The 26644-nt window shown below is 56.1% G+C and overlaps 3 protein-coding genes and 1 long non-coding RNA gene across 9 annotated transcripts in view; 3 read left to right on the top strand and 1 right to left on the bottom strand.

The window, feature by feature from the left end:
- The window catches only part of LOC122463653, a 33854-nt gene extending 32609 nt beyond the window's left edge, over positions 1-1245 (top strand). The window contains exons 3-4 of the long non-coding RNA XR_006287226.1: positions 684-1081; positions 1180-1245. This is a non-coding gene — a long non-coding RNA (uncharacterized LOC122463653). The remainder of the gene's footprint in view (positions 1-683; positions 1082-1179) is intronic.
- Positions 1-26644, bottom strand: part of LOC119564877 (immunoglobulin superfamily member 1-like) — a 967916-nt gene that overhangs the window by 17405 nt on the left and 923867 nt on the right. The window contains exons 12-13 of the mRNA XM_043534610.1: positions 23558-23842; positions 18-308 (exon numbers count right to left, since the gene is read on the bottom strand). Coding sequence (XP_043390545.1) covers positions 18-308; positions 23558-23842 — 576 coding nt within the window. The remainder of the gene's footprint in view (positions 1-17; positions 309-23557; positions 23843-26644) is intronic.
- LOC119564866 (immunoglobulin superfamily member 1) overlaps positions 1-26644 on the top strand; it is a 999687-nt gene that overhangs the window by 260410 nt on the left and 712633 nt on the right. The window lies entirely within an intron of this gene.
- LOC119564865 (immunoglobulin superfamily member 1) overlaps positions 1-26644 on the top strand; it is a 798058-nt gene that overhangs the window by 201531 nt on the left and 569883 nt on the right. The gene's annotated exons all lie outside the window — the stretch shown is intronic.

Below are 26644 nucleotides of genomic sequence, written 5' to 3'. Positions count from 1 at the left end.
CAAGCCAGGCACCTCACCTTCTACCACCAGCTGCACAGGGTCACTGGGCTGCGAGGAGACGAAGGGCTCTGATCGGGGCCGGTAGCTGCAGCTGTAGCTCCCTCCGTGCTGCCGGCCCACGGTGGGGATGTGGAACTTGGCCCCGTTCCCAGCAGGGTCCATGTGTCGCGGCAGGTCCCGGTCTCCAGCCTTGTGCAGGAAGAACCTCACGTCCCGGCGCTGCCCCTGACACCGGATGGTGACGTTTGCCCCTGGGGTGGTGACCCCAGTGGGGCTCAGAGAGATGGAGGGTCTGGGTAAGCTGGGATCTGCGCACAGGAGACAGGCTGTGAGAGTTAAGCCCGCCCAGGGCGCCGGGTGCACACGCGAGCGGTTAGTCCTGCCCGGCCACGGCTACATTGCTATTTTCAGCTCCGTCAGAGCTAGCCCGGCTGCCGCCCGCCGGCCCCCTGCTGCAGGGCAGACACCCGACAACAGCCCACAGCTCTGGGGTGATCCCGGGGTGACGGCTCCCTGCCTCCGGCCCAGCCTCAAACAGGGCCACCCTCGTCTGGGCAGGGGACAGAACTTCTTCGGGGGCTGGGGTACGAGATCCCCCAGCAGCCAAGAGCCCCCCAAACTTTCCCACCTCCGGCTCCAAGGCCAGGTGCCCTGCCTCTGGCTGGGCGTGGGGTTGGGAGCAGGGTTGGCTGGGTGTGGGGCTGGGAGCCGAGGTGCCGGGCTGGGCCCCTCACCTGCTACAATGATCTGCACAGGGTCGCTGGGCTCCGAGTAGCGACTAGGTCCTGTTGTGTTGCTATAACGACAGGTGTAGCTGCCCCCATGTTTCCGTCTGGCGCTGGGGATGAGAAATTCAGCCTCAGAGCCAGCAGGGTCCGTGTACCTCAGATAGTTCCCGTCTCCATCCTTGTAGAGGAGGAACCTCATGCCCAGGCGCTGATGCCAACACTGGATGGTGACGTTTCCCCCCACGGGGATCACCCCACCGGGGCTGACGGAGATGGAGGGTTTGGGGAGGGACCCCTCTGGATTCACAAACAAACAGGCAGTAAGTCGGGGTGACACAAACCGCGTCCGTCTGGTTCAATCCTCTGCCTGTCTGTCGCCCCAGCGTCTTACCCCCCGCCCCCCGTCCAGTCCCTGGGTGCAGGCCCGGCCCCTGGCTCACAGCCGGGAGAGACACAGCAGGGGGGAAGGAGATTTCCCGTCTCAGATTCCTTCATTTCTCCAGGGTCAATTCAGCCCTGCCCCCGCTGCAGTCAGGAGTGACTCCGGATTGACCCCGGGGGCTGAGATCAGAATCACCCTCCTGTTTCTCTAACATTGTAGCCCAGCGGCAGCTCTGCTGGGGTTGGGCTGAACATGGATTATTCTTTAGAATATTCTAAAAACCACGTTTACTCCAATTGTCCGGCAATGTGCTGTACACACAGGAGCGCCGGGTGGAGTTCGTGGGACAACTCTGAGTCCTTTGAGCAAAGGCTCCGAAAAACACGTTTGCAAAATCTCCCGGTTGTTCTAACATTTTCCTGCCCACCCCTGGGGCCCAAACTCCGGCTCTGCTCCAGCCCAAACCGCTGTCAGCCACTGGGGATTTAGCTCTGCTCTGCCCGGTGCTGGGGGCCCATCTGGGGACGGGATATTTCCAACGGGATGTTCCGAATGCCGGGTCAGGCTGAGCCTGACCCACGAGCAAAGCAGTGACACGTGCGTGTGCAGCAAGCTGAGGGTGAGACACAACGGTGCCTTGCTCCAGTCCCTCTGCGCATCCACTTCTTACAGCTCTGCTCTGACTGACCCATTCCCCATGGCTACCGCCAGCTCCCCGGGCACAGTTCGGGGGCGCTGTGGGGTGGCTGGTGCCTTCACTCTGTATTTCCTGGGGGGCAGAGCTTTGAGTGCAGGTGAATTCTCCCTGTGTGGTACCCATCCCTATAATGAGTGGGGCGAGGTCTCAGTCCACACCTCTGGGTGTGGAGGGGAGCAGAGATCTGACAGGATCATCCCTTTGGGGGATTGGCACCCCCCACCCCTCGTCCTTAATGTGGAAATTCCCCCAGCTCCCCCATTCCCCACAGAAACTCACCTCCTGACATCCCGCTCCGCCCAGCGAGCCAGCAGCCTGTAAAGGAGATGGGCCGTTAGGGATCAGATCTCAGAACAACTGGATCCTATACCCTGGTTTCAGATCTGCTGCCCCCACAATGGGCACACGCTGTGGTCTCAGATCCCCCCTATGGACACATACACTGGCCTCAGACCTGCCCCCCCTACCCCCCTGCCACAGGCACACGCCCTGGTCTCAGATTTCCCCCATGGACACAAGCCCTGGCTGTCTCTGATACTCACCGAGGAAGAGGACTGTGAAAGCAAATGCCATGATGGGGTCAGCGGGGTGCCCCTCAGCACTGCCCCCAACGCCCCAAAGCCCAGCTCCACTGAGCCCCAAATAAGGAACTCAGCTGGTGACTCCAGCTACAGGAAGTTGATGATGTGTCATCTTCTCCTATGTCCGTCACATGTTGTCTCTAATCTGCAGGTGAAATCTAGCACAGGCAAAGCAAGCAGAGGTCTCTGCAAAACCCAGGAAACCCTGGGCCCATCAGCCTGGCCAAGCAGCATGCAGCTCCCAGCTTGTCTATGTCTCTGTGGGGTGGGGGGAGAGATCACCTGCAGTGCACCCTCCAGCATTGGGGAAGGGGCATGAGGCTGGGAGCCAGGAGACCACAGGGTCTTGTCTTCAATCTTCCACTGACCACTACAGTCGAGCCCCAGAGTTAGGAACTGACCAATCAACCACACACCTCATTTGCAAAAGGAAGTGACCTATCAGATGGCAACAGAGATAACTTAAAAAAACAAGCAAATACAGAACAGGTCTGTGTTAAACATAAACTGCTAAAGAAATAAAGGGGAAGTTTAAAAAGAAAGATTTGACAAGGGAAGGAAAGTGTTTCTGTGCCTGTTACATTTAAATTAAGATGGTTAAAAGCAGCATTTTTCTTTGTCACAGTCAAGTTTCGAAGCCGTACGAAGCCCATGTGCAGTTGTATGAAGTCACTGTTCAGTTGTAAACTTTTGAAAGACCAGCAGTAACGTTTTGTTCAGAGGAGTGAATATTTCAGTTGTGAACAACCTCCATTCCCCAGGTTTTCATAACTCTCAGGTTCTACTTAGTGTGACCAGAAGGCAAGTGTGAAAAATCGGGACGGGGGTGGGGGGTAATAGGTGCGTATATAAAAAAAAGCCCCCAAAATCGGGACTGTCCCTATAAAATTGGGACATCTGGTCACCCTAGTTCTACTGTATTTCCATGCAGATTCACAAACAGACACCCCCTCCTTCCCACACACACACACACCGCCTGGTTTGTTGCATTCTGAGTTCAAAGCTGGCTGGTGACCCACGTAGGTAAAATGAATACGTGATCATGCAATTAAAGGGGGCAAAGTTAAGGAAAACTTAACTATGGCATTTCCTGGTGCTGGAGGGTTTGACTCTGCAGCCTTCCCGCTCAGCCTGCCAACCTGCCCACCTGCGACACGAGCCGTGGCACCGTGTGAGGAGCGGGCGCGATGGGGGACGCCTGGGTTTGCTGCCCCTTGCCCCAAAGCTGAGCAATGATGACGGGTTTACACCGTAACGCCTGGTTCTAAGGGGCTTTTCTCAGCATGTGAATTAAATCAACCAGGTTCAAAAGAAAATCGGAGAAAGAGAAATTCCAACCCGGGCCCCCAACGGGTCACCAGCAGGGAGAGACCCAGGGACTTTCTAATGCCGGGGGCACCGTGCCTCGGGGGCAGCATTAGAAGATGGTTCAGGCTGGCCAGATTGTTCCAATGGGCTTCTTAAATCCCCCACCCGACTGCTCGCCAGCCGCCCCACAACCGCACGGGAGCTTCCCCCCATAGCTGCTCTCGGCCCCACGGAGCAAGAGGGGGATGAGCAGCGTATTCGCTGCATAACAGAATCATTCCCCCCTGTCACCCACAACTAACGCCCCCTACCTCTGCCTGCCCCCACATCTCCCATCTTACCCCCTGGTCTATTCCCCTTGAAATCTCCCCGAGCCTGCCCCCCTCACACCCTGCCCCCTCCACAGCCCATCCCTCCTCACACCCCCATCTCCTGCCCCATTTGCCCTCAAATGCCCATCCACCGCCCTCACTTAAGATGGCCGCCATCTCCCAGTGTTCCCAGTGGGCTTGGTGCCAGGCTGCCCTCTGGGAAATGGCGCCTACTTGGGCTAGGAGGAGCAATGTGGGGGTGGGGGGCAGGGGAATATGGGAGGTGGGATAACGTGGGGGAACATTGGCAGCCAGGGGGCTGAGGGGCAGGACCTGGGGGGCAGGGCTGTGACAGGGAATGAGGGGAAATGGAAGCTGCCCCCGTGATTAGGGGTGCCTGGGTTCTCCCCTCCTGAGCATTTCAGGGTGAATCTCTCCAATGGCCATGGGGGCTGGTGGGCATCGCCTGACCCTCGCTCCCCCTGTTCCCGGCCAGTGGTGCCCCAGCTCAGTTTTGGCAGGAAAACAAAACTGCCCCCATCCGCCGACCCCAACTCTGTGAGAGGGGAACCCCTTCCCCCCATCCCACCTCCAACCTCCATCTCTCCTGCCCGGACTTTAGTCCATCTCCCCTCAAAACTACACTCCCCCAGCCCCATCCCATCTCCCCTCAAATCCCCGTCCTCTCTGCCCCGGTCCTGTGTCTCCTGAAACTCCTCCACCCCGCACCAAACTCGACCCATCTCCCCCTCTCCCTGTCCTCGCTCCAACCCTCATTCTCTCTCCCATCTCCCCTCTAAATCCCACCCAACCACCCCTTTCTGTCTCCCCTCAAATTCCTGTCCCCACTTCCTCCCTGATCTCAGCCCATCTCCCCTCTAATCCCTTCACTCCCCTGCCTTCAACCTGTCCCCCGCAAAGTCCCAGAGCCCTGCTGCTCCTTGCAGAGGGTCTCACAGGCACTCTCTTTGCACCGGTTGCTTCCCTGACCCACTGATCATTACATAGAGTTCAGAGCACTGTTACGAATTATACCTAATTGGTCATGCACAGTTCGAGTCTAGGCTGAGGCTCACGAACAAAGTCCACAACTGCAGAGTTCCCAAAGATACTAAGTTTATTACGCTCGAGCGTTGTGCCCCCCTGCTAATCAGGAGGGGACCCCGAATGCAGGTTATACAGAGATTATATACCTTTTAGCAAAGCATGTTGCCCTTGTGCATCGGAAACCTTAGCCGATAGACAAACCCTTCCCTTATCTACCACCTATCCCTGCTAAGTGCATCCCCCGTGCTAAACCATTACTTCAACTACACAACAGGGTCCTAAAGCAATGCACCAGTAGCCTTTCTTATCAGGATGGGAGGCTCGCATCAAGGCCAGGAGGCAGGGAGTTAGGAACAGACAAAGAACAGAAACTGGGAGTCGAGACAGGCTGGAAACAAGGGTGGGGGAGTTCACAGGAATGCAGTATCTAAGGAACACTCCTCCTGGTGCATGATGTGTTTGCTTTCAGACAATGGTGGGCCCCAAACCAAAATGAAGTCACATATGCACATATGCTAACTTTTCCTTAACAGTACATACCATTTATTAAACAGAAACTCATTAAAAAAATAAGGAAAATATGGGGAAACTTAAAGGAAACAAGTCACTCCACCCTGTGGGCATGGGGACACCACAAACAGCTGTCTCTGCACAGGAAAGGAAGTTGACATTTTTTTCCTCAAACTTCCAAGGTCTCTTTCCCAGGCCCTGGCCGCACTGTGGTGATACCACAGTGTGGCAATCTGTACCCCAAAGTAGCACCACGGAGCCCCCCCATTCACCACTATGATAGAATTATGATAGGTTAGATACAAAGTCTGCCTTAAAGAATGAGGAGTACTTGTGGCACCTCAGAGACTAACAAATTTATTAGTCTGTAAGGTGCCACGAGGACTCCTCGTTCTTTCTGCTGATGCAGACGAACACGGCTGAAAGTCTGCCTTGTGAGGGATCATTTTAAAAGTCTTGCTGTCCTGAACATTAATGTCCTATTGGATTGTACGTGTGACCCTGGTGGGGGAAGTGATGAGGCATTGCTGTGTGTGCTACTGAAATATGGCGTGAGGTTGGGAGATGCCCACAGCCAAACTTACAACTGCAACAAAGGACCAGCCAGACAGGAGAGTGGGGACTAGGGGTTAGAGCCCGGGGGTGGAGCCGGGCCAGGACTACTGGTGTAATCACTGCGGTGTTGCCCTTCCGGGGCTCGCACACAGCCCTGGGCTGGGCCGGGGCTGCATTAAAGGTACGTCAGCTGCATGGCCGAAGGGTCCCAATGAGCCTCCTTCAATCAGCCCCCTCGTGCCAGGACCCCGACCCCTCTGCTCACCAGCCCCCCAGGAGCTTTCGCCCCAGGAGCAGGAGAGAGATAAGCAGCAGATACATTGTGAAGCAGGGTCATTCCCCTTCCCCCCCCAGCCTGACTCCCCTGCCCCCAGCCTGTCCCCCCTCACAGCCCCCCACTAGCCATGGCTGCTATCTCCCTTTGCTCCCCAAGGGAAGGAAGCCCTTGGCTGCCCTCAGTTAACATGGCCATCCCACAGCCCTCGCAGGGTGTCCATGCTGCCCCCTAACTAAGATGGCCGACACCTCAGCTTGGGGTAGGGAACAATCCTGCCCCCCAAAACTGTCTAGAGGGGAAGGGGGAGGAGGAGGGGTGAATGTGGGGTTGGGCCCATTATGGGGCAGGGAATGTGGGGCAGAGGGGATGTGCAGGGGACACTGAGGGGACAGAAAAGAACATGGGGGACCCTGAGGGGGCTGGAGCTGAGGGGGGGGGTGAGGTGGGGGCAGTGAGAGGGGAGGCTGCTGGGGGTAGAAATGGCAGCCCAGCTGACACTTGGGGGGTGCTGGCTTCCCCCTCAGACTCCTCAACAATCCTGCCCCCCAGCTCTGAGCTTCGCGGAAGGGAGGCTTTCTGCCCTCAAACTCCTGTCGTCGTCCCCCCCCCGGCCCCTCTCCCCACAACCCCCCTCCAGACACCCCCAACCGTCTTCCCTCAAACTCCCGGCTCCCCCCAACCAGCTCCCCCTGAAGCTCTGCCGTGGGGGGGCCCTGAAGCGTCGGTGGCTAAATCACTCAGTAGATGGGGGGTGGCAGTCACGAGGGTGAAGCCAATTTCTCTCCCCCCGTCTCTTTAAGGACCCGAGTCCAGAGAAAGGGCCCATGAACCCCGTGGCAGGTGGCACCTGGGGGAGAGTCGGGGCTGAGCAGCTCTGAATTGATGCTGATGCCGGGCTGGGCGAGGGGCAGGCTGAGCTGCTGTGAAAGCAGGAGCTACACGGGGGCTGCTGGGTGAAGGTCTCCAGGTCTCTGGGCCTAGAGAGGAGAGGGAGGAAAGCGGGGAGAACAGACCCCCTGGGTGCCCACCCCGAGGGAAGGGGCCCCAAGGGGGGTGGAGAAGGACCCTGATGGGGAGGAAGCAGCCGAGGTTTGGAACAGGACAAAGGTTGGCTGCTGGTTATAGGTCCCTGGGCTGGACCCTGGAGTAGCAGGCGGGCCGGGCTTCCCCTACCAGCCACGGGGGCCGTGGCACAGAACGAATGGGGAGCGAAGCAGCAGCCTGCCTGGGGCTGTCATCCAATGGGACTTTGCTACCCTGGACGAGGCGGAGCAGAGCGACCGCAGACCCCAAAGAGGGGTTGTGATGTTATCGGATTAAAATATGACCATGTCGATCGTTGTTGCTACCGTTATATAATTGCAACAAATCTTGTACAAAGTATGTCCAGTGAGGTGTCTATGGAGAGGTTGTGATTGGCTGACTGTGGTTGCATGTATCATTTTTTTATCTGCAGTTATGAATATTAACCACGTACCTGTATTTCACAGTTTGCTCCTGTGGTAACAACAAGGTGATTAGCCGGCGGATTGTGAAGGAACTATTCAAGTTGAGTTGCCCATCAAAGAACACTTAACTCACAATAGACCAGGGGAGCTGCCTGTCTACACTGAATGGCCTTTCCTGGGATGGCCTCTACAATGACTAAGGACAGCATGCACAGACATGTGACTCCAAACACCATCTTGTTCCCTGTAATTTCCACGGGAGAACGATGGGTTTCCCTTCACTTGGCAGAAGCTATAAATGGCCCTGGAAACACCTCCATTTTGCCTCTTTCCTGCTCACACCTCTGGACTATGAACTTATAGCAATGGGAGCATTTGAACCAAGGAACTGAGGATCTTCCGGTGATTTGGAAGCAACCAGAGACTCAACAAGCCATCATTTTATTCCATCACTGCTACAAGCCTGATAAGAACATGAGAACAGCCATACTGGGTCAGACCAAAGGTCCATCTAGCCCAGTATCCTCTCTTCTGACAGTGGCCAAAGCCAGGTGCCCCAGAGGGAATGAACAGAATAAGTAATCATCAAGCGATCCATCCCCTGTCGCCCATTCCCAGCTTCTGGCAAACAGAGATTAGGGACACCATCCCTGCCCATCTTGGCTAATAGCCATTGATGGACCTTGTGACAGGTTCAGTCACAGAGACCTCCTTGGGACTGTCACCTGACATGCTGGAATTACCTCTGAGCCCATTTTCCCTTCCAGCTTGGGACTCCAGAACCCTGCCTTGTTGAGCCAGACATGCTATGTCTGCTGCAAACACAGACCCAGGTCTGGTCCACTCCCCCAAAGCTGCAGACTTAACTGAAAACAGCTTAGCAGTTTAAACTGCTTCCAGCACCCAAACACCCAGTCCCCAATGGGATCCAAACCCCAAATAAATCTGTTTTACTCTGTATAAAGCTTATACAGGGTAAACTCATAAGTTCTCCACCCTTTATAACACTGATAGAGAGATATGCACAGCTGTTTGCTCCCCCAGGTATTAATCACTTACTCTGGGTTCATTAATAAACAAACGTGATTTTATTAAGAATACAAAAGTAGGATTTAAGTGGTTTCAAGTAATAACAGACCGAACAAAGTAAGACATAAAGCAAAAACACACAAGTCTAAGCCTAATACATTAAGAAACTGTTTACAGGTAGGTTTCAGAGTAACAGCCGTGTTAGTCTGTATTCACAAAAAGAAAAGGAGTAAAGTACTCCTTTTCTGTTTACAAGTAAAATCTCACCCTCAGGGATGTTCCAATAAGCTTCTTTCACAGACTAGACTCCTTCTTAGTCTGGGCTCTTTCCCCTGGTACAGTTCTTGTTAGTTCCAGTCATTTCAGGTGAAAAGCAGGGGTGTTCTCATGCCTGGTTGCCCCTTTTGTTCTGTTCCACTCCCTTTTATAGCTTTGGCAAAAGGAGGGAATCTTTTGTCTCTCTGGGTCCCCACCCCACCTTCTAAATGAAAAAGCACAAGGTTTAAGATGGATTCCAGTATCCCTCAAGCCTCCACTCTTCCTGGGCTGGCTCACACGGAACACAGGAAGGCTTGCAAGTAAACAAAGCTCAGGTTTCAGAGTAACAGCCGTGTTAGTCTGTATTCGCAAAAAGAAAAGGAGTACTTGTGGCACCTTAGAGACTAACCAATTTATTTGAGCATGAGCATGATGCATCCGATGAAGTGAGCTGTAGCTCACGAAAGCTCATGCTCAAATAAATTGGTTAGTCTCTAAGGTGCCACAAGTACTCCTTTTCTTTTTAAGTAAACAAAGCGTTTCACAACCAATTGTCCTAGTCAATGGGAGCCATCAAGATTCTAAACCACCATCAATAGCTCACAATTTGCATAATTACAATAGAACCTCAGAGTTATACTTTATATTGCTAGCTTCAGATACAAGAATGATACATACATACAAATAGGAGGAATATATTCAGTAGGTTATAATTTTTGTTATGATACCTTACAAGAGATCTTTTGCATAAAGCATATTCCAATTACACCATATTCACACTCATAAGCATATTTCCATAAAACATTATGGACTGCAACATCACGGACCTATCCTCCATGAATTTATCATGTTCTTTTTTGAACCTTGTTATAGTCTTGGCCTTCACAACATCCTCTGGCAAGGAGTTCCACAGGTTTACTGTGCATTGTGTGAAGAAATACTTCCTTTTATTTGTTTTAAATCTGCTATTCATTTCATTTGGTGACCCCTAGTTCTTGTGTTATGAGAAGGAGTAAATAACACTTCCTTCTTTACTTTCTCCACACCAGTCATGATTTTATAGACCTCTATCATATCCCCTCTTAGTCATCTCTTTTCTGAGCTAAAAAGTCTCAATCTTATTAATCTCTCCTCATATAGCAGCCATTCCATACCCCTAATCATTTTTGTTGCCCTTTTCTGAACCTTTTCCAATTCCAATATACCCTTTTCAAGATGGGGTGACCACGTCTGCATGCAGTATTCAAGATGTGGCCGTACCATGGATTTATATAGAAGCAATAGGATGTCTTCTGTCTTATTATCTATCCTTTTCTTAATGATTCCCAACATCTGTTCACTTTTTTGACTGTCGCTGCACATTGAGTGGAAGTTTTCAGAGAACTCTCCACAATGATTCCACGATCTCTTTCTTGAGTGGTAACAGCTAATTTAGACCCCATCATTTGATATGTATAGTTGGGATTATGTTTTCCAACGCGCATTACTTTGCATTGATCAACATTGAATTTCATCTGCCATTTTGTTGCCCAGTCACCCAGTTTTGTGCGATCCCTTTGTAGCTCTTTGCAGTCTGCCTGGGACATAACTATCTTGAGTAGTTTTGTATCATCCGCATATTTTGCCACCTCACTGTTTACCCCTTTTTCCAGATCATTTATTAATATGTTGAATAGGACTGGTCCCAGTACAGACCCCTGGGGGACACCACTATTTACCTCTCTCCATTCTGAAAACTGACCATTTATTCCTACTCTTTGTTTCCTATCTTTTAACCTGTTATCGATCCATGAGAGAACCTTCCCTCTTATCCCATAACACCTTACTTTGCTTAAGAGCGTTTGGTGAGGGACCTTGTCGAAGGCTTTCTGAAAATTTAAGTACACTATATCCCCAGATCCCCCTTGTCCACATACTTCTTGACCCCCTCAAAGAATTCTAGTAGATTGGTGAGGCATGATTTCTCTTTAAAGAAACCATGTTGACTATTCCCCAACAAATTAAATTAATCTGTGTGTCTGACAATTTTGTTCTTTACTATAGTTTCAACCAGTTTGCCTGGTACTGAAGTGAGGCTTACCGGCCTGTAATTGCCGAGATCACCTCGGGAGCCCTTTTCAAAAATTGGCCTCACATTAGCTGTCCTCCAGTCATTTGGTACAGATGGATCCAAGAACTTTGCAATTATTGTGTATAACTGATTCCTTTAGCCAGTTTTAAATCTCACCTTTCTTTCTTTCTTTCTTTCTTTCTTTCTTTCTTTCTTTCTTTCTTTCTTTCTTTCTTTCTTTCTTTTTATAAATAAACCTTTAGATATTAGATACTAAAGGATTGGCAACAGCATGATTATTGGGTAGGATCTGAGTTATATATTGACCTCAGTGTCTGGCTGGTCCTTTGGGATCAGAAGAACCCTTTTGTTTGATGAAATTGTTTTTAAATAACCACACATCATTAAGTCTTGTGTTTGGTGTTGAATCGAGGACTGGAATACCTAAGGAGGCTGCATTTCTGACTTCTTGATAGCCAGTGTGGTGAGACAGAAGTTTACTTTTGTTGCTGGTCTGGTATATCTCAAGGAAGAATAACCACCAGATTTGGGGTACGTCTGCTCTTTTTCACAGCAGCTTGTCCTGAATTTGGTATTCTCAGTTGTGACCCATGAAGGCACTGCGACAGGGGGCACCCCAAGCAATGCAGGGGGAGCAGCTGAACTCCAGAGAGCGAGCGCAAGACCCCAGAGCGAGAGACTGAAGGAGGGGGTGTCGGACAGGCTATGAGCTCATTCCCAGACCTGGCTGCAAGGAGGCGCCCCGGTGGTGGGTATAGCGCACCTAAGCCCCTTCGTTTTCAGTTTAAACTGATTTGTACCCCAAAAAATCCTGGGTTTTTCATAAATTCGGTTTATTCCAATTTTCATCCTACTTTTGTATCATTCAAATATATGAAGAGTAACTTGTTTTCTTAGGAAAATACAATCCATTGCATGAGAGATCAGTATTCTGGTAATATGTTGGTCTGTGTGGATATGCAGAGCTGCCAGCTAAAGTAAGGCTATGGATTAGTCTAGAAGATACACACTGTCAAGGTTCCTTCCCCACTCTGAACTCTCGGGTACAGATGTGGGGACCTGCATGAAAAACCCCCTAAGCTTATTCTTACCAGCTTAGGTTAAAACTTCCCCAAGGTACAAACTATTTTACCTTTTGTCCCTGGACCTTTTTGCTGCCACCACCAAGCGTCTAACAAAAATAACAGGGAAAGAGCCTGCTTGGAAACGTCTTTCCCCACAAAATCCCCCCAAGCCCTACACCCCCTTTCCTGTGGAAGGCTTGATAAAAATCCTCACCAATTTGCATAGGTGAACACAGACCCAAACCCTTGGATCTTAAGAACAATGAAAAAGCAATCAGGATCTTAAAAGAAGAATTTTAATTAAAGAAAAAGTAAAAGAATCACCTCTGTAAAATCAGGATGGTAAATACCTTACAGGGTAATCAGATTCAAAACATAGAGAATCCCTCTAAGCAAAACCTTACGTTACAAAAAGACACAAAAACAGGAATATACATTCCATTCAGCACAACTTATTTTATCAGACATTTAAATAAAACAGAATCTAACACATATCTAACTAGATTACTTACGAACTCTTTACAGGAGTTCTGACCTGCATTCCTGCTCTGGTCCTGGCAAAAGCATCACACAGACAGAGAGAACCTTTGTTTCCCCCCCCGCCCCAGCTTTGAAAGTATCTTGTCTCCTCATTGGTCATTTGAGTCAGGTGCCAGCGAGGTTATCCTAGCTTCTTAACCCTTTACAGGTGAAAGGGTTTTTCCTCTGGCCAGGAGGGATTGAAAGGGTTTTTACCCTTCCCTTTATATTTATGACACACCCAATAAACAAATACGCAGGCACGCAAGCTCTGAAGTGCGTGCGCACGCATCTGAATGTACCAATGAATCTCCCGCCCACCACGTACACATTTCAGAACGGTTTAAAGATCTGACACACTAAAATGGGAAGAAAATGACAATCTGTCTCAGAATGTGTTTCAGAACACAAGGAAGTATTCGCAAGTTTAAAAAAAGAAAAACAGGAGAAAAGGATGAAGTGGAGTGTATGCCCTGGAAATGGGGTGGCATCAAAGTTATAGGCTAATAGCTGTAAGTCTACAGCAGTAAACTGTTTATTCAGATGAAAAGCTTTATTTGGGGATGAGAGATATATTGTTTTCTTGAACTCCGAGGTGGCCTTGTGTTTTGAGTCCTGGTTTAGTTCTGCAGCAAACCACAGTGATGAACGGAATTCAGAGCACTAATTTACAGAATACTTTTTCCCGCTGTCCTTCTGTCCACCACAATAAACCCTGATATTAACCCACAAAAGTTATTAATAGTTTTTTGCACCAATTTTCACCTGTTTATGTTGTTGTCGTAATAAACACCAATACAGTCCCGGGAAATATTAAATAAAATAAAAACAAAAAATGAAGGGTCCTAAACACACCCTGAAAGGGGTGGTAGGAGGGACATTCCATCCCCTCGATGTTTTGTCCACCAATGAGGCCTCATTTCTGACCCCCCAATTTTGGGTCATGGATTTCTGCTCCCCCACTTCTCCCGTGTCCCAGGCGGGCCCCAGCCCGGCCCGTGGGGTCTGTCCGGCGGCTGCTCGGGTTGGACGAATCCCGTCTTTCTGTCTTGCCAACTTTCCCCGCAACGTTCATTCGTCCAGGTTCTCGTGACGCTGCCTGAACTTCTCACTCACCTTCGTTGGCTGAACCCACCACGAGGGGGACATTGGGAGGCTCCGTATCACAGCCGCCCCCTGGGGTGGGGAGATTTGTGGGGCAGGGGAGAAGGAAGCTCTGGGCATTTATACAATAGAAAGACAGGGCGGGGAGGTCTAGGGAGAAATGGGGGAGAGAGAAAAGGGGCTGGGGGAGTCCACTGAAGAATGGGGACAGACACTCGGGGAGCCGCAAATGCCATTATTCCAGTGTCAGGGCGAGATGCAGCGCCCCATACACAGGGGGCTGGTGGCTCTGTCTCAGGACCCTGAAGAGGGGGCTGGGATTCTGCAGGATGGGGTAGGGCCTGGTTTGGGGCTGGATGATGAGCTCTGGTACTGCTGGGGGGATTTAGGGCCAAACGCACCTTGACCAGTGAGGCCCTGGATGGACAGGAGATGACTTGGATCTCTGAGGGGGAGGCTGTAACCAGGGGGCGTCTGGTTTAGACTCGATGGGGACCCCCCAGCAGGAGCTGGCTGTGAAGGGGCAGGTGTCAGGCGGGTGGGGTGACCGTGGCTGTGAAATGCCGGGTGCCTGGCCCTAAGGAAAGGGAGCGGGCAGAGCAGGAAATCCAGCTGGGAAAGGGTTAGTTATCGAGTGCCCGGCCCCACAGTGCCCCGGGCTCCCCACAGACACAGGTGGTGCTCTCCCTGCGATGCTGTATGGAATTTGGGGGACACATTAGAATATTATGAATACCAATATTGTAAAATTGCAATGAGTTATGATATGCCATGTAAGGTATCTGCAAAAATGTTATAATTTGCCAGGTATGATAATCTCGTTTATGTGTTTGTATCACCTTTGTATTGCAAGTTATATGTCTGGTACGTCTGTAGTTCCAAACTTGTGCTGGGCATCTGGATGACACCCCCAGATTGCCGGGCATCAGCACTGCCTAGATTGCTTGACGGCCCATCAAGACTGAATGACCCATCCAAGCTATGGATGCCTCCAGAGGGACTCTCAAGCCAGCAAACTCACCAACACTGCTAGGAACCTGATCTATGGACTTTGGAGTCTTTGTATGTACGGGACTGTTTTACCATTCAACATCTCTCTTCTGGTTTTTAATTTTCTCTTTATAATAAACCTTTAGCTTTAGACATTAAAGGAATAATAGAATCATAGAATATCAGGGTTGGAAGGGACCTCAGAAGGTCATCTAGTCCAACCCCCTGCTCAAAGCAGGACCGATCCCCAATTAAATCATCCCAGCCAGGGCTTTGTCAAGCCTGACCTTAAAAACTTCTAGGCAGCCTCCCTAGGTAACGCATTCCAGTGCTTCACCACGCTCCTAGTGAAAAAGTTTTTCCTAATATCCAACCTAAACCTCCCCCACTGCAACTTGAGACCATTACTCCTTGTTCTGTCATCTGCTACCACTGAGAACAGTCTAGAGCCATCCTCTTTGGAACCCCCTTTCAGGTAGTTGAAAGCAGCTATCAAATCCCCCCTCATTCTTCTCTTCCGCAGACTAAACAATCCCAGTTCCCTCAGCCTCTCCTCATAACTCATGTGTTCCAGTCCCCTAATCATTTTTGGACTGGCCGGTAGTCTGGTATTCTGGGTAAGATCCAAACCCACACTGACCTGGTAACGTGGCTGACCCTTTGGGGTCAGAAGAACATTTTGGATAGCGAGCAGAGTCTTTTAAATAACTTGTCACTGTATTGGACCTAGGTGCCGATGGGGCCTTGCCAGGAGAGGACCCCTCAAGGGAGGCTGCGTCCTGCTGCCCTAGGGGGCCGAGCCTCCGCTTCCCTGGCCATGGGGTTGCCCAGGTGGGTGAACTTCCCCGAGCCACCTGGCACCCCTGTAGGACCCCTCTGTCTACCCCACAGTAACTCTGCCCCAGGTGTGCAGTGAGCCCATCCCCAGGGTATCTCGGCTCCTGCCAATCACAGCCAGGCAGTGCGCACGGGGGGAGGCTGGGATGTCACCCACTGCCCCCCATGTCCCGGCGATGCCCAGGGCCCAGCCAGATGCAGCAGAATATCTATTGGGGGGTGGGTCAGGGGTCCCCTGAGACCCCAGTGGGGGGAGGGGAAGTAAGAGCAGAGGGAATTCTGGGTAATGCTCACTCCTATTGCCAGGGGGACATCATGCATCCCAAGAAGCAGGGTTATTGCCCCAGGACTCAGGCGCCCAGCTGGGCTCAACTCCACAGCCAGGTCCCCCAGATACTGCCCTACCCCCCAGCATGCCCCCAGCAGCTTCCGGGCAGTGACCTGCAGGGCAGGAGGCATTTGGGGATCTGGGGGTCAGGTTGCCCCTCCCCCTGGTGTCTGGGCCCATGCACCAGGAGTGCATGGACTGTCCCCGTCCCACCCAACCAGCCCCAACTCCCAGGGGCTGCTCCTTGGGCACCACGAACCTATTTCCAGGGCTTGTTTTATGGTGATTCCCCTGCCCCAGTACCTGGCCCGGCTGGCGCTGTTCCAGGCTGGGTCGGGTTGGCTCCCCCTGCGGTCGTGCTGCACCTGCTCAGCCTGGTTTTGAAGGGCTCCTTGCTGCTGTCCAGGGTTCCCGTATCAGGATTCATGAGCCCTGTGAGCAGGGGCTCCGCCGGGGCTCCCAGGATCACTCTGGGCATGTCAACATCCCCCACAAAAATCTTCTGGTGTGGAAAAAAAGTCTCTGCTTGTCCCTGAAGATGTGTGCATCATGCACCTTCTCGGACCACCCCACGCTGGTGTCAGTGAAATGCCCATGGTGATCCACAGGTGCCTGCAACACCCTGGAGAAGTTCCCTTCCTACTGATGTTCATCTTCCTATCGCAAGATGGTCAGGTCCAGCGTCCACACAGCGATCACCGGGCACTTCTCCACGAGAGGCTGCTCCCATCTGGGTGTCCTTGCGCCGCAGGGCTGGGGCGAGCTCCGCACACAGGTCCAGGAAGGAGGCTTCCCGCATCCGACCGCGGCTTGTCATCCCAGACCGGGCGACGGGTAACTGCAGATAGTGGGGACGGGGGGGCGCAATGACGGGCTCCCCACCACCACCACAGCCACGGCCAGCTTCCTGGTGACTGCCAAGGCCCGCTCCAGCAACATCCTCGTGACCACGGCACCTGGGTGGTCGCCCACCTCGCCCACACTTAAGACCGGCCCTGTCAGGGTCGTCCTTAGGGAAAATGGCACCCTAGGTGAACTTGTATTTTGGCACCTTGGCCCCTGCTGCCTTCCCCAGCCCCCCCCATATTGCCCCAGCCCCCACTGCCTCCCCCATCTCGCCCCGACTCCCTGAGCTCCCCCTTCTGCGCACCCAGGCAGGCTAGTCCAGACCTGAACTCGAGCAGGTACATACATTTCCCTGCCGGTTTAATATTTAGTTCACCAGACCTGTGTCACCCGTGAAGAGGAGTTATTCTCACGGGGACCATGCGGCTGCCGGGCGAGGAAGGGATGGGACTCAGCCGGCTTCCCCGTGCCCCTCCGGCAGAGAGCTGCGCTGCCAGCCCGGTCTCACTTCCCGGCTCTGGGCCACACCGAGTGTGTCTCAGCAGGAGCACCCGCTGCTGGTGCCTTTCGCACGCACAGGCCAACTCGCACCCTGGCAGAAATCGGGGGGGACATGTGACCCCCGCGTACCCCCACACACACGTCACCTGTCCCAGACCTGCATCACAATGTGATCCCACCACTCAGCGCTCGTTTCCCGAGCCCCAAAGCGACACTCCGCCGTGTGCAGCCGCCCCGTGATGCCAGAAGGAAGCTGGTGTTGTTTCTTCCCATGGCACCCAGCCTCTCGGGCAGCTCTGATCCCTGTTCAGACTGGGAGCTCGTGGCATACTGCCTGACCAGCCGCGCTGCGTTCACCGCAGTGGAGAGCCGGGAGGGATCCATCCTTTTGCACAGGGGTGGCGGGTGCCCCGGGAACAGGGGCCGTTGGAAAATGCCGCGAAACGCAGTCGGAAGAGTGTGGGATGCTGGGAGAGAATATAAGGCACCATGGGACCTTGAGCCGCCCCCATGACGCGCTGCGATCCACCCCGCCTGCCCACAAGTCCTCGCTGCCGAAGGTGCCGAGTAGCATGGTGGGACAGCTACCCACAATGCACTGCTCTCGCTGTGGACGGTGGCGCACCAAAGGCAGACGCGCTCTGCCGGCAGAGGAAGCACAGCGGGAACGTGCAATAGCGACGTCATCGTAGCGCCTTTTGCCGACAACACTCTGTAGTGTAGACACGGCCCAACCGCCAGAGGAGCGAAGTTCTGGAGCAGCCTCCCAGGGACCTCACTGGCTTCAAGACTGAGCTTGAGACGTTTCTGGAGGGGACGGGATGAGGAGACGTCCCACAACGGCAGGGAGCCGAGCCGCGACTGCTAGCGGCAAATCTCTCCGACGGCCGGAGACGGGGCACCCGCTGGGGAGGGCTCTGAGTGACGACAGAGGATCCGTTCCCAGGTGTCTGGCTGGAGGGTCTTGCCCACATGCTCAGGGTCTAACCGGTCGCTGTGTCTGGGGTCAGGAAGGAATTTCCCCCCCCCGGGTCAGACTGGCAGAGACCCTGGGGGGTTTCCCCTTCGTCTGTGGCCTGGGGCGCGGGGCACTGGCAGGTTTCAGCTAGTGTCAGTGGTGGATTCTCTGGAACTCGAAGTCTGTAGCCCGTGATCTGAGGCTGTCAGTGACTCAGCCGGAGGCGAGGGGCCTGCTACAGGAGTGGGCGGGGGAGGCTCTGTGGCCTGCGATGTGCAGCAGCTCGCCCCAGATGATCACGATGGATCCTTCTGGCCTTCAAGTCAGTGAGTCTGTCGCCCCCTGGGGGCCGGTGCCCCATGGCTGTGGGGGGCTCTCACTGCGGGGCCCCCCGGCTCACGTTGATCGCGGCGTACACGCTGGGCTGGGTGGGCTCAGGGGCAGGAGCCGGGCCCCCCGGCTTGGCATGCAGCGCCTGGCGGTCCAGCTCGGCGTAGGTGAGACCATCGGTGCCAGGGTCGGGCTCCTGGGGCTGGGAGGGGAGAGAGTCACTGGGGTGTGCGTGTGTGCACCAACCCCCCACACACACATTCACACAGAGCAGGGCTTGTCCCCTCCCACAGGGGGTGACAGGGACACACACACACACACACACACACACACTGGCAATCCCAGCTGCGATCCCATAAGCCCCTCCCAGCAACCCGACCCCCACCCCAAAATACTGAGTGTGCCAGATAAGGTGAGTGGGGCCCATGTGGGTCAGGTTGAGGGGCAGGGCCTGTGGGCAGACAGGGACACTTACCAGGGTCTGTGTCTCTTTCCCTTCGTCGACGGAGGAGTCTGCAAAACAGAGAAACCCGCTGAGCTGCACCCCCGGCCGGCCCAGAGCAGGACCCCACACCTAGCTCCGACCCCACCGTCCATCCAGGGGGCTCAGAAACCAGCACAGCCACCCCTCCCCCGCCCCACAGCATGGGCCATGGTCATTAGCCCCATGTTACAGAGAGGAAAACTGAGGCACAGAGACGGCAGCAGAGTCTAGGGGGTTATGGCAGGAAGGGGGCTGGGAGTCAGGACTCCTGGGTTCTCTCCCTGGCTCTGGGAGGGGAGTAGGGTCTAGTGGTTAGAGCAGGGGGCTGGGAGCCAGGAGTGGATGGGGATTCCCCCCAGGTCACTGGCTGGGAAGGTCCGATGGAGAAGTGAAGGGGGGACACACAAAGCCCCAGGCCTGGTGGGGTAGAATGGGGGGCTCACAGAGGGAGTCCCTGAACTAGAGGGGGAGGGGAGGGTGACCTCCAGGGAGCTGGTGGGGAGGGAGGCAAGAAGCTCAGCTGACACCAGCTACCTCTGGGACCCTCTCCTTAGCCCCACCCAGCAGCAGCTGTAAATCAGGCCCTGTCCCGTATGGGTGGAGCCCCCACAAGCCCTGCCCCTCCCCAGGGGCCCTGCACCCTGGTACCCCCTTCGGTGTGTTACTCACAGATGGGGTCTTGCTGAGCCAAGGCCTCCAACTTCCCCAACAGGATAGTGCTAAAAGAGAGAAAATCCACTTGTAAATGTCATATCCCCCACCTGCGGGGAGATTCCCCAACACACCCAGAGAGCCCCCCATCCTGCCCCGCACTGAACCCTATTCCCTAAGGCCCCCCCCCGCCACAACCACTGGACCCCACTCCCCTGTCAGAGCGGGGACAGAACCCAGGCAGAGGCAAAATGTGGGTGGGGGCATGCAGGGTCACATGACCCCCCCCCTCAATTGCTCAGTCACATGGTGCAGCCGGGCCCCCTCCCTGAGGAGCAGCTGAGCTGGGGAGCTGCGCTGGACAGGGAGAGTGTGACGAAGTTGGGGGGTTTTCTTTTTTTCCCTTGGTTTTTCCAATGGTTTGCATGCAGAGTAGGTGGGACGCAGTTTCCCTGGGTGTTACGGGTTTCACGAGGTGATGGGAGAGGGAGTTGGTTGGTACAGGGGACCCGCGACGGAACTTGGGACCCCGGCCAATGGCCTGGAGATTGGAGACCCCAGCGACCGGTGACCTGGTGACCGGGAGGCCCAGCTCGGGAGTCACAGCCGGGTCCGGCCAGTGGGAGGACAATGGGCTGAGGAGAGAGGACCCCGGTGACCGGACCAGCCGGTTCCAGCCAGAGGGGCCAGAGGACAGAAGAGGGGAGAGGGGGCCCAGGCGACCCTGCTTACCTGGAGAGAAGACAATGCGGGGGGGGGGGGTTTGGGGCCGGTGAGATCAGATGCCCAGCTGGGAAGCAGGGGGGCTCGGGGCTGGAGCGAGGGGGCAGGCAGAGCCCACCTGGATGCAGGGGAGACTGGGATGTGCTGTGCGGAGGGCGGCCAGGCCTGAGGGGTCTGAGAGTTTCCTGTGCTGGGTTCAGACGCTCAATAAACCCTCCTGTGTTACGCTGGCTGAGAGTCGCTCCAGGCTAGAGATCAGGGGGGCATTATTCCCTCTGGGCGTGGGGGGCCCCGGGGGTCCAGAGCGAGTGGACTCCCTGTGGGGGCCCCCGGCAGAGACAGGCATGCTAAGACTCGGAGAGGTGCGGCTCCAGGAGGTGGAGGGGCCTAAGCCCTGAGAGAAAGTGGACCCCCGAGAAGGGCCATCGCACTGAAGGGGGTTCCCCCCAGGGACCGCATGGGGACAAGAGTGGGCACCCCCTGGGAGTCCGTGACAGAGAGGCAGAGGCAGGTGTGGAGGAACAGCTGGGAGCAGCACCTGGGGGGCGGGGGGGGGGGGTCACTGCTTTCTGGGAGTGGGGGGGGGCGTGGTGTGACTCCAACTGTTCTGGGGTTGTGCCCCTCCACTCTCAGCAGACCCAGGTCACCTCTGAGGAGTCCTGGTTCCCAACCCCCTCTCCCCTCCGAGAGCCGGGGACAGAACCCAGGAGTCCTGTGACCCAGGCAGGTCGATCAGGAGGGAGAGGACCCGGGGTTCCTACCTGCTGGGTCTCGGTGCGGCTCCTTTTCCTGCAGAGGGACAAAAACCAGAATCCCCCATGAGCCGATCGGGATCCCCCGGTCCCAGCGCCCGGCCACTCACCCCCCACAGGGCAGCAGGGATGCGGGGTCTGGGAGGGCCCCCTCTGCTTCTGGGGCTGAGCCTGGATCCCTGCTGCGGGGGGGCCGGACCAGCAGGGGGCAGCGTAACACCAGAGCATGCGCTGGGGGTGGGGCAGATTAACTCGGGGGGGCTTTTCCTGTCCCCAATCCTCCCTCGTTAGTGACTCCTTATAACGAACCTGATCCACAGGCCGATCAGCTCCCCTGGCATCCTAGTTACCTGAGAGGCACGGTGCCAATGGCTCGTTATATGGGACCTCTCGCTCAGCACTGAAATGCAGCCACCTCTGGGGTGGGACAGCTGTGTGTGTACAGGGGTTACACATGTAACAACGCCCTCTGCTGCCCCCCCTGCTCCTGGGCTTTCCCGGCACCATCCCTCTCCAAACCATGGCCCCATCCCGCCCTGCTTAGCGGCAGGTTTAACCCTTCCCTCGCTGGGCAGGGCACTTACTGGCTCGGGTTTTTCTGAAGCAGACAAAGGCCACGAGGAGGAGGAGGAGGAGGAGGCCAGCGGCTGCCGCGCTCGCCCCGGCGATGATGAGGGCGGTCAGACCTGGAGCTGCCGGCGATTCCGATCCGTGTGGGAAAGAGCAGCAGGCTGTGAGTGCCGGGAGCGGCTGGTCTGTTCCCCCCCGGCCCCTCCCACCCCAGGCGGCGCCCAAGGGGCTGGGACTCCTCAGGGCAGAGGGAGCCGAAAATTCTATGGGGAGGATGTCAGGGGCCCCAGGGCATCAAGTGGGGTCAGAGCAAGCAAGATTTGGGGGATTTGTAGCGCTAGGGGGCGCTGGGCTGCAGGGGGTGGAGGGCTCCTTAGGGGGCACTCTCCCCATCAGTCAGGCCTGGCCTCATTGCCCCAGCACGGCGCTAGGGGGTGCTGTCTGGCCGTCATTTCTAAGGCAGTCCACCCCCTTCCTCATGGCCACACCGACTCAGGCCAACGGGCCCATCTAGCCCGGTATCCCGCCTCCCATGCTGGCTGCTCCTGGCTGCTTCGTGGGGGGCTCCAGGTCACCGTGCCCCCACGGCTGCTGATGGGCCCAGCTGCCCCCAGAGGAAGCCTCCGGCTGCCCCGTTAGAGGCGGGTTCGTGTCTGAGCAGGAGGCTTCGCTCCCCTCCCAAATCGGTTGGTGGGGGAGGGGGGAGTCACTGCCCCTGAGAACAGACTCCATCCCCACCCCTGGGCAACCAGTGAGGGAAGCTGCCCCATAATCTGTGACTCAATAGATTCCCCGCCGGCCTCAGTACCTGGCCCCGCGCTGCCCGGTTGGGTGGGAGCCGGCACCGCTCCAGGCTGGGTCGGGTCAGTTCCCCCTGCGGGAATAGAACCAGCGTCTGTCGGGGTGGGGGGAGGGGCTGAAACACCGACTCAGAGATCACCCCCCACCCTCTGCGACCAGTGGTGGATGAGCCACTGGGCCTATGGGGCTCGTGCCCAGGGGCCCCAGGAAAGTGGGGGGCCCCAGAGCCCTGGCCGCCGGGTCAACAGGATGGGGGAAGGCCAAGCACCTCGACCCTGGTCCCCTGCAGAAGCACGGTGGGGGAGGCAGGGGAAGCCTTAACACCAGGACCTCCACTGCGGCCCTAGGACCGGAGGAGCTCTCGCTACCCGCCACGGCCTCAGGGCTGGGGGAGCTCTCACTCCCCACTGCGCCACGGGGCCGGGGCATGGGGACAGAGCTTCTCCGGTCTTGGGGCTACTTTTGTTCACCGCAACACGCTCCCATCACACAGAGTCTGTGGCTGCGCCAGGAGCTGGGCCAGATCTCCTGGGTCCCAGCCCAGCACTGTGTCCAACAAGCCACCGCTTCTCCTGCAGCCCCTGCCTCATTCAGCCCTGGCCCGGGCCTAGAGAACAGGGGGGATGCCATCATGGGATTAAATAGGGAGTCATGGTTCCTACACACAAGGAGCAGCGTTAAAGTCACCTCCCTGCCCCGAGCCTCCAGGGGCTGCTGCTCCCCCCTGGCTGGGGAACCCCTCAGTGACTCCGTCCGCGCTCCCCGGCTGCGCGTCCCCACTGCGGGGTCAGGGCTCAGGGCACAGCCTGGCTCTGAGGGTCCCGTTGGCACTGAGCCCCCATGAGGGTCTGGCTGGGGGTGGGGCTGGGAACGGGGATGCCGATCCGGGCCTCTCACCTCTCACCACCAGCTCCACGGGGTCGCTGGGGGACGACGCGGCAGCTGACCCCGATCTGCTGTGATAGGAGCAGCTGTAGCTCCCGCCGTGCTCCCGGCTCACGTTGCTGATGAAAAACACAGCCCCAAACCCGTTCGAATCCACAGGTGGGAAATGGCGTCCCTCTTTATTCAGCACGAACCGCATGCCCCGGTGCTGCCCCCGACACCAGACGGACACGGTTCCCCCCAGGGAGACCCCCCCGCTGGGGCTCATGGAGATGTTGGGTTTGGGGTAGCTGGGCTCTGCAGGGGGAAGCAGACAGGCCGTGAGACGCAGGCCCCGTCACCCAGTCCTGCGGCCCGTCCTCACCACGCGGCCTCCGTGGGGGGTCAGACCCGGCAGCCCTGGGGACGGGCTCCTGGATGCCTTTCCACAGGGGACAGGAGTTTCCTCTAAGCCCTGGGCTAACAGCATGAGACATGGAGCAACCCCAGCCCCTGGGGGCCCAGAACTCTGCTCCCTAGCGGGTGACAGGCCAGTCCAGTCTATAGGGTCCATTCACGCCCTGGCTTCTCTGCTGGGAGGGCTGGGAGCCAGGACTCCTGGGTTCTCTCCCCAGCTCTAGGAGGGGAATGGGGTCTAGTCAGTGAGAGCAGGGTGGATGGGGGCCAGGACTCCTGGGTTCTATGCTCAGTACCACCACTGACTTGTAGGGGACTGTGCAAGTCTCTACTATCCACTGAGGTTTATAACCTTCAGCTCCACCCATCACCCCGTAACTGATGTGTTACCTGGAAAAAGCCCCCCTGCTCTGCAGCTCCCCCCGGAGGCAGGGATCCCCTCTTCCTCTGCCCCAGATCTCCAGTGGCTGCTTCTCCTCCCTGGCTCGGAACCCACCAGTGACTCCATCCCCTGCTCCCCACGTCCGCTCCGCTGGGCACAGAGATCAGGGCAGAGCCTGGCTCTGAGCGTCCCATTGGTGCAGAGACCCCGAGGGTCTGGCTGGGTTTGGGGCTGGGAGCCGGGCCGCTGAGCCGGGCCCCTCCCTCACCTCCTACAATGATCTCAACGGGGTCACTGGGATATGACCAGCGATTCTGATCCGTTATGGAGCGATAGTCACAGGTGTAGGTCCCTCCATCTTCCCGGCTGACACTGGGGATGGGAAATTCAGCCACGGTCCCATCATGCACCGTCTGCACCTGCCAGTCAGGGTGTCCAGCTTTACGCAGAAAGAACTCCCAGCCCGGGTATGAACCCTCACAGTGGATGGTGACGCTTCCCCCGAGCGCCACCACCCGGCTGGGGCTCACCCAGATAGTGGGTTTGAGAAATTCATGCCCTGCTTTCAAGAAGAGACAGGAGTTAAACAGGAGAGACACAGCCCCCCAACCCCCACCCCAAAGTCCATCCATCATTCAGGCGCTCTAGGAGTCTGTCCTCTACGAGGGTTGGCACTGCCTGCCCATGGGGCCCGGGGGCAGGGGGTTCACCCATACGTAGCTCAGGACCCGGCTGCATAAGAGATCACCTCCCCACCCCCAGCCCCCGGCCCCACCTGAGGCCAGCCAGGGAGCCTGACCAGGGGGACCCCTGCAGCTCTGCCCCCCGCCCCGGGGTTGGAAATAGAGTCTGTGACCAGTGGGAGTCACACAAGACCCACCTTTCCCCAGTCCTTGGGAACACGGGGGGCTGTGAGTGCAGGGGAGGGAGCTGTTGGGGGTGGATCTGGGGGTGGGGGTGGATCTGGGGGGTTCTTCCCCACGGCTGCACTGACTGTGTACATTTTGGTTACCCTGAGGGGATCTAGAGCCCACAGATGGGCCCTATTAGCGTTTGTATGAGCTGAAATAAATCCACGTGCCGCCCCCCCCCCCCCACGATCCTCACAGCCTGTGGGGGGCAGGACATTGAACCAGGGGACGGTTCCTGTCTGCTTCATCAGACCCCGGAAGCAAGATTTGGCTCCTAGTTACTCCATGGGGTCGGGGGTGGGGGGCACAGGAGAACGGGGCCGGGTCTTAGCTCACAGGGGGAATTTGGGTTGAATCTGGGGGAAGGTTCAGGGCTTAGTTCCTCTTTTCCCCACCCCACCTCCCTCCCATCCTTGATGTTACTGTCCTCCCTTCAGACTGATACTCACCTCCCCACGCCCCGCTGTGCCCAGTCAGCCAGCAGCCTGGAGAGGAGAGGGCTCGTTAGTGACCAGATCCCAGAGCAACTGGATCCCTCACCCTGGTCTCAGATCCCCCGCCCCCAACCCCCATGGGCGCACACCCTGGTCTCAGATCCCCACCCCCACCATGGGCACATGCCCTGGTCTCAGATCCCCACCCCCCTCATGGGCACACGCCCTGGTCTCAGATCCCCACCATGGGCACATGCCCTGGCTGTCTCCGATACTCACCGAGGAAGAGGACGGTGACAGCAGACGCCATGACGGGGCAGTGGGGGCCCCTCAGCGCTGCCACCAACGCCCCGGAGTTGAGCTCCACTGAGCCTGAGGCCCGAGTGCGAGCGGAATGAGGAACTGCGCCGGGGGCTGCAGCCCCAGGAAGCCAGTGATGCGCTCGGCCCCTTTCTTTCCATCAGATGGTTTCTCTGCAATCTCCAGCCCAAATCTACCACAGTCAGAGCAAAGCCGGCTCCCTGCCACGCCCAGCAAACCACATCCCCTCTGTGACAAAGTGGGACTGTTCTTAATGTTTCCTCTGAATAGTGTGGGGAATAGTTTCCCCTAGGCAGTTCTTAAGTATCTAGGTGGTGGGATAAGGGTGTATGATCATTGCAGAGCCCTAGAGGGCAGGTGTGTGCAGGGGTCTGGACACAGAGAATGGCCAACACCCTGTTTCCTGGCCACTGATGGCCTGAGCCCTTCCCCCCTGCAAGGTGAGAGCTAAAGGGCTGGAGAACAAAGGAATCAGGTGCCCTTCTGGCCCGGGAAAGGGACAAAGCCCAGAGGAGGAGGGGCTGGAGGGAGTTTCAGTTTGGGGCTGGCTGGAGACATGGAGTGAAGGGCAGATGGGGTTGTCTGGCTCACTGCCCCCCAAAATGGACCCAGCTGAGGGATCTGGTTCTCTGCACCTACAAGCTCTGTGTTAGAC

This window comes from Chelonia mydas, chromosome 23 (assembly GCF_015237465.2).
Source record: "Chelonia mydas isolate rCheMyd1 chromosome 23, rCheMyd1.pri.v2, whole genome shotgun sequence".
Taxonomy (NCBI): domain Eukaryota; kingdom Metazoa; phylum Chordata; order Testudines; family Cheloniidae; genus Chelonia; species Chelonia mydas.
The sequence above is the reverse complement of the archived record's forward strand: the minus strand, read 5'-3'. Positions and strand labels throughout refer to the sequence as shown.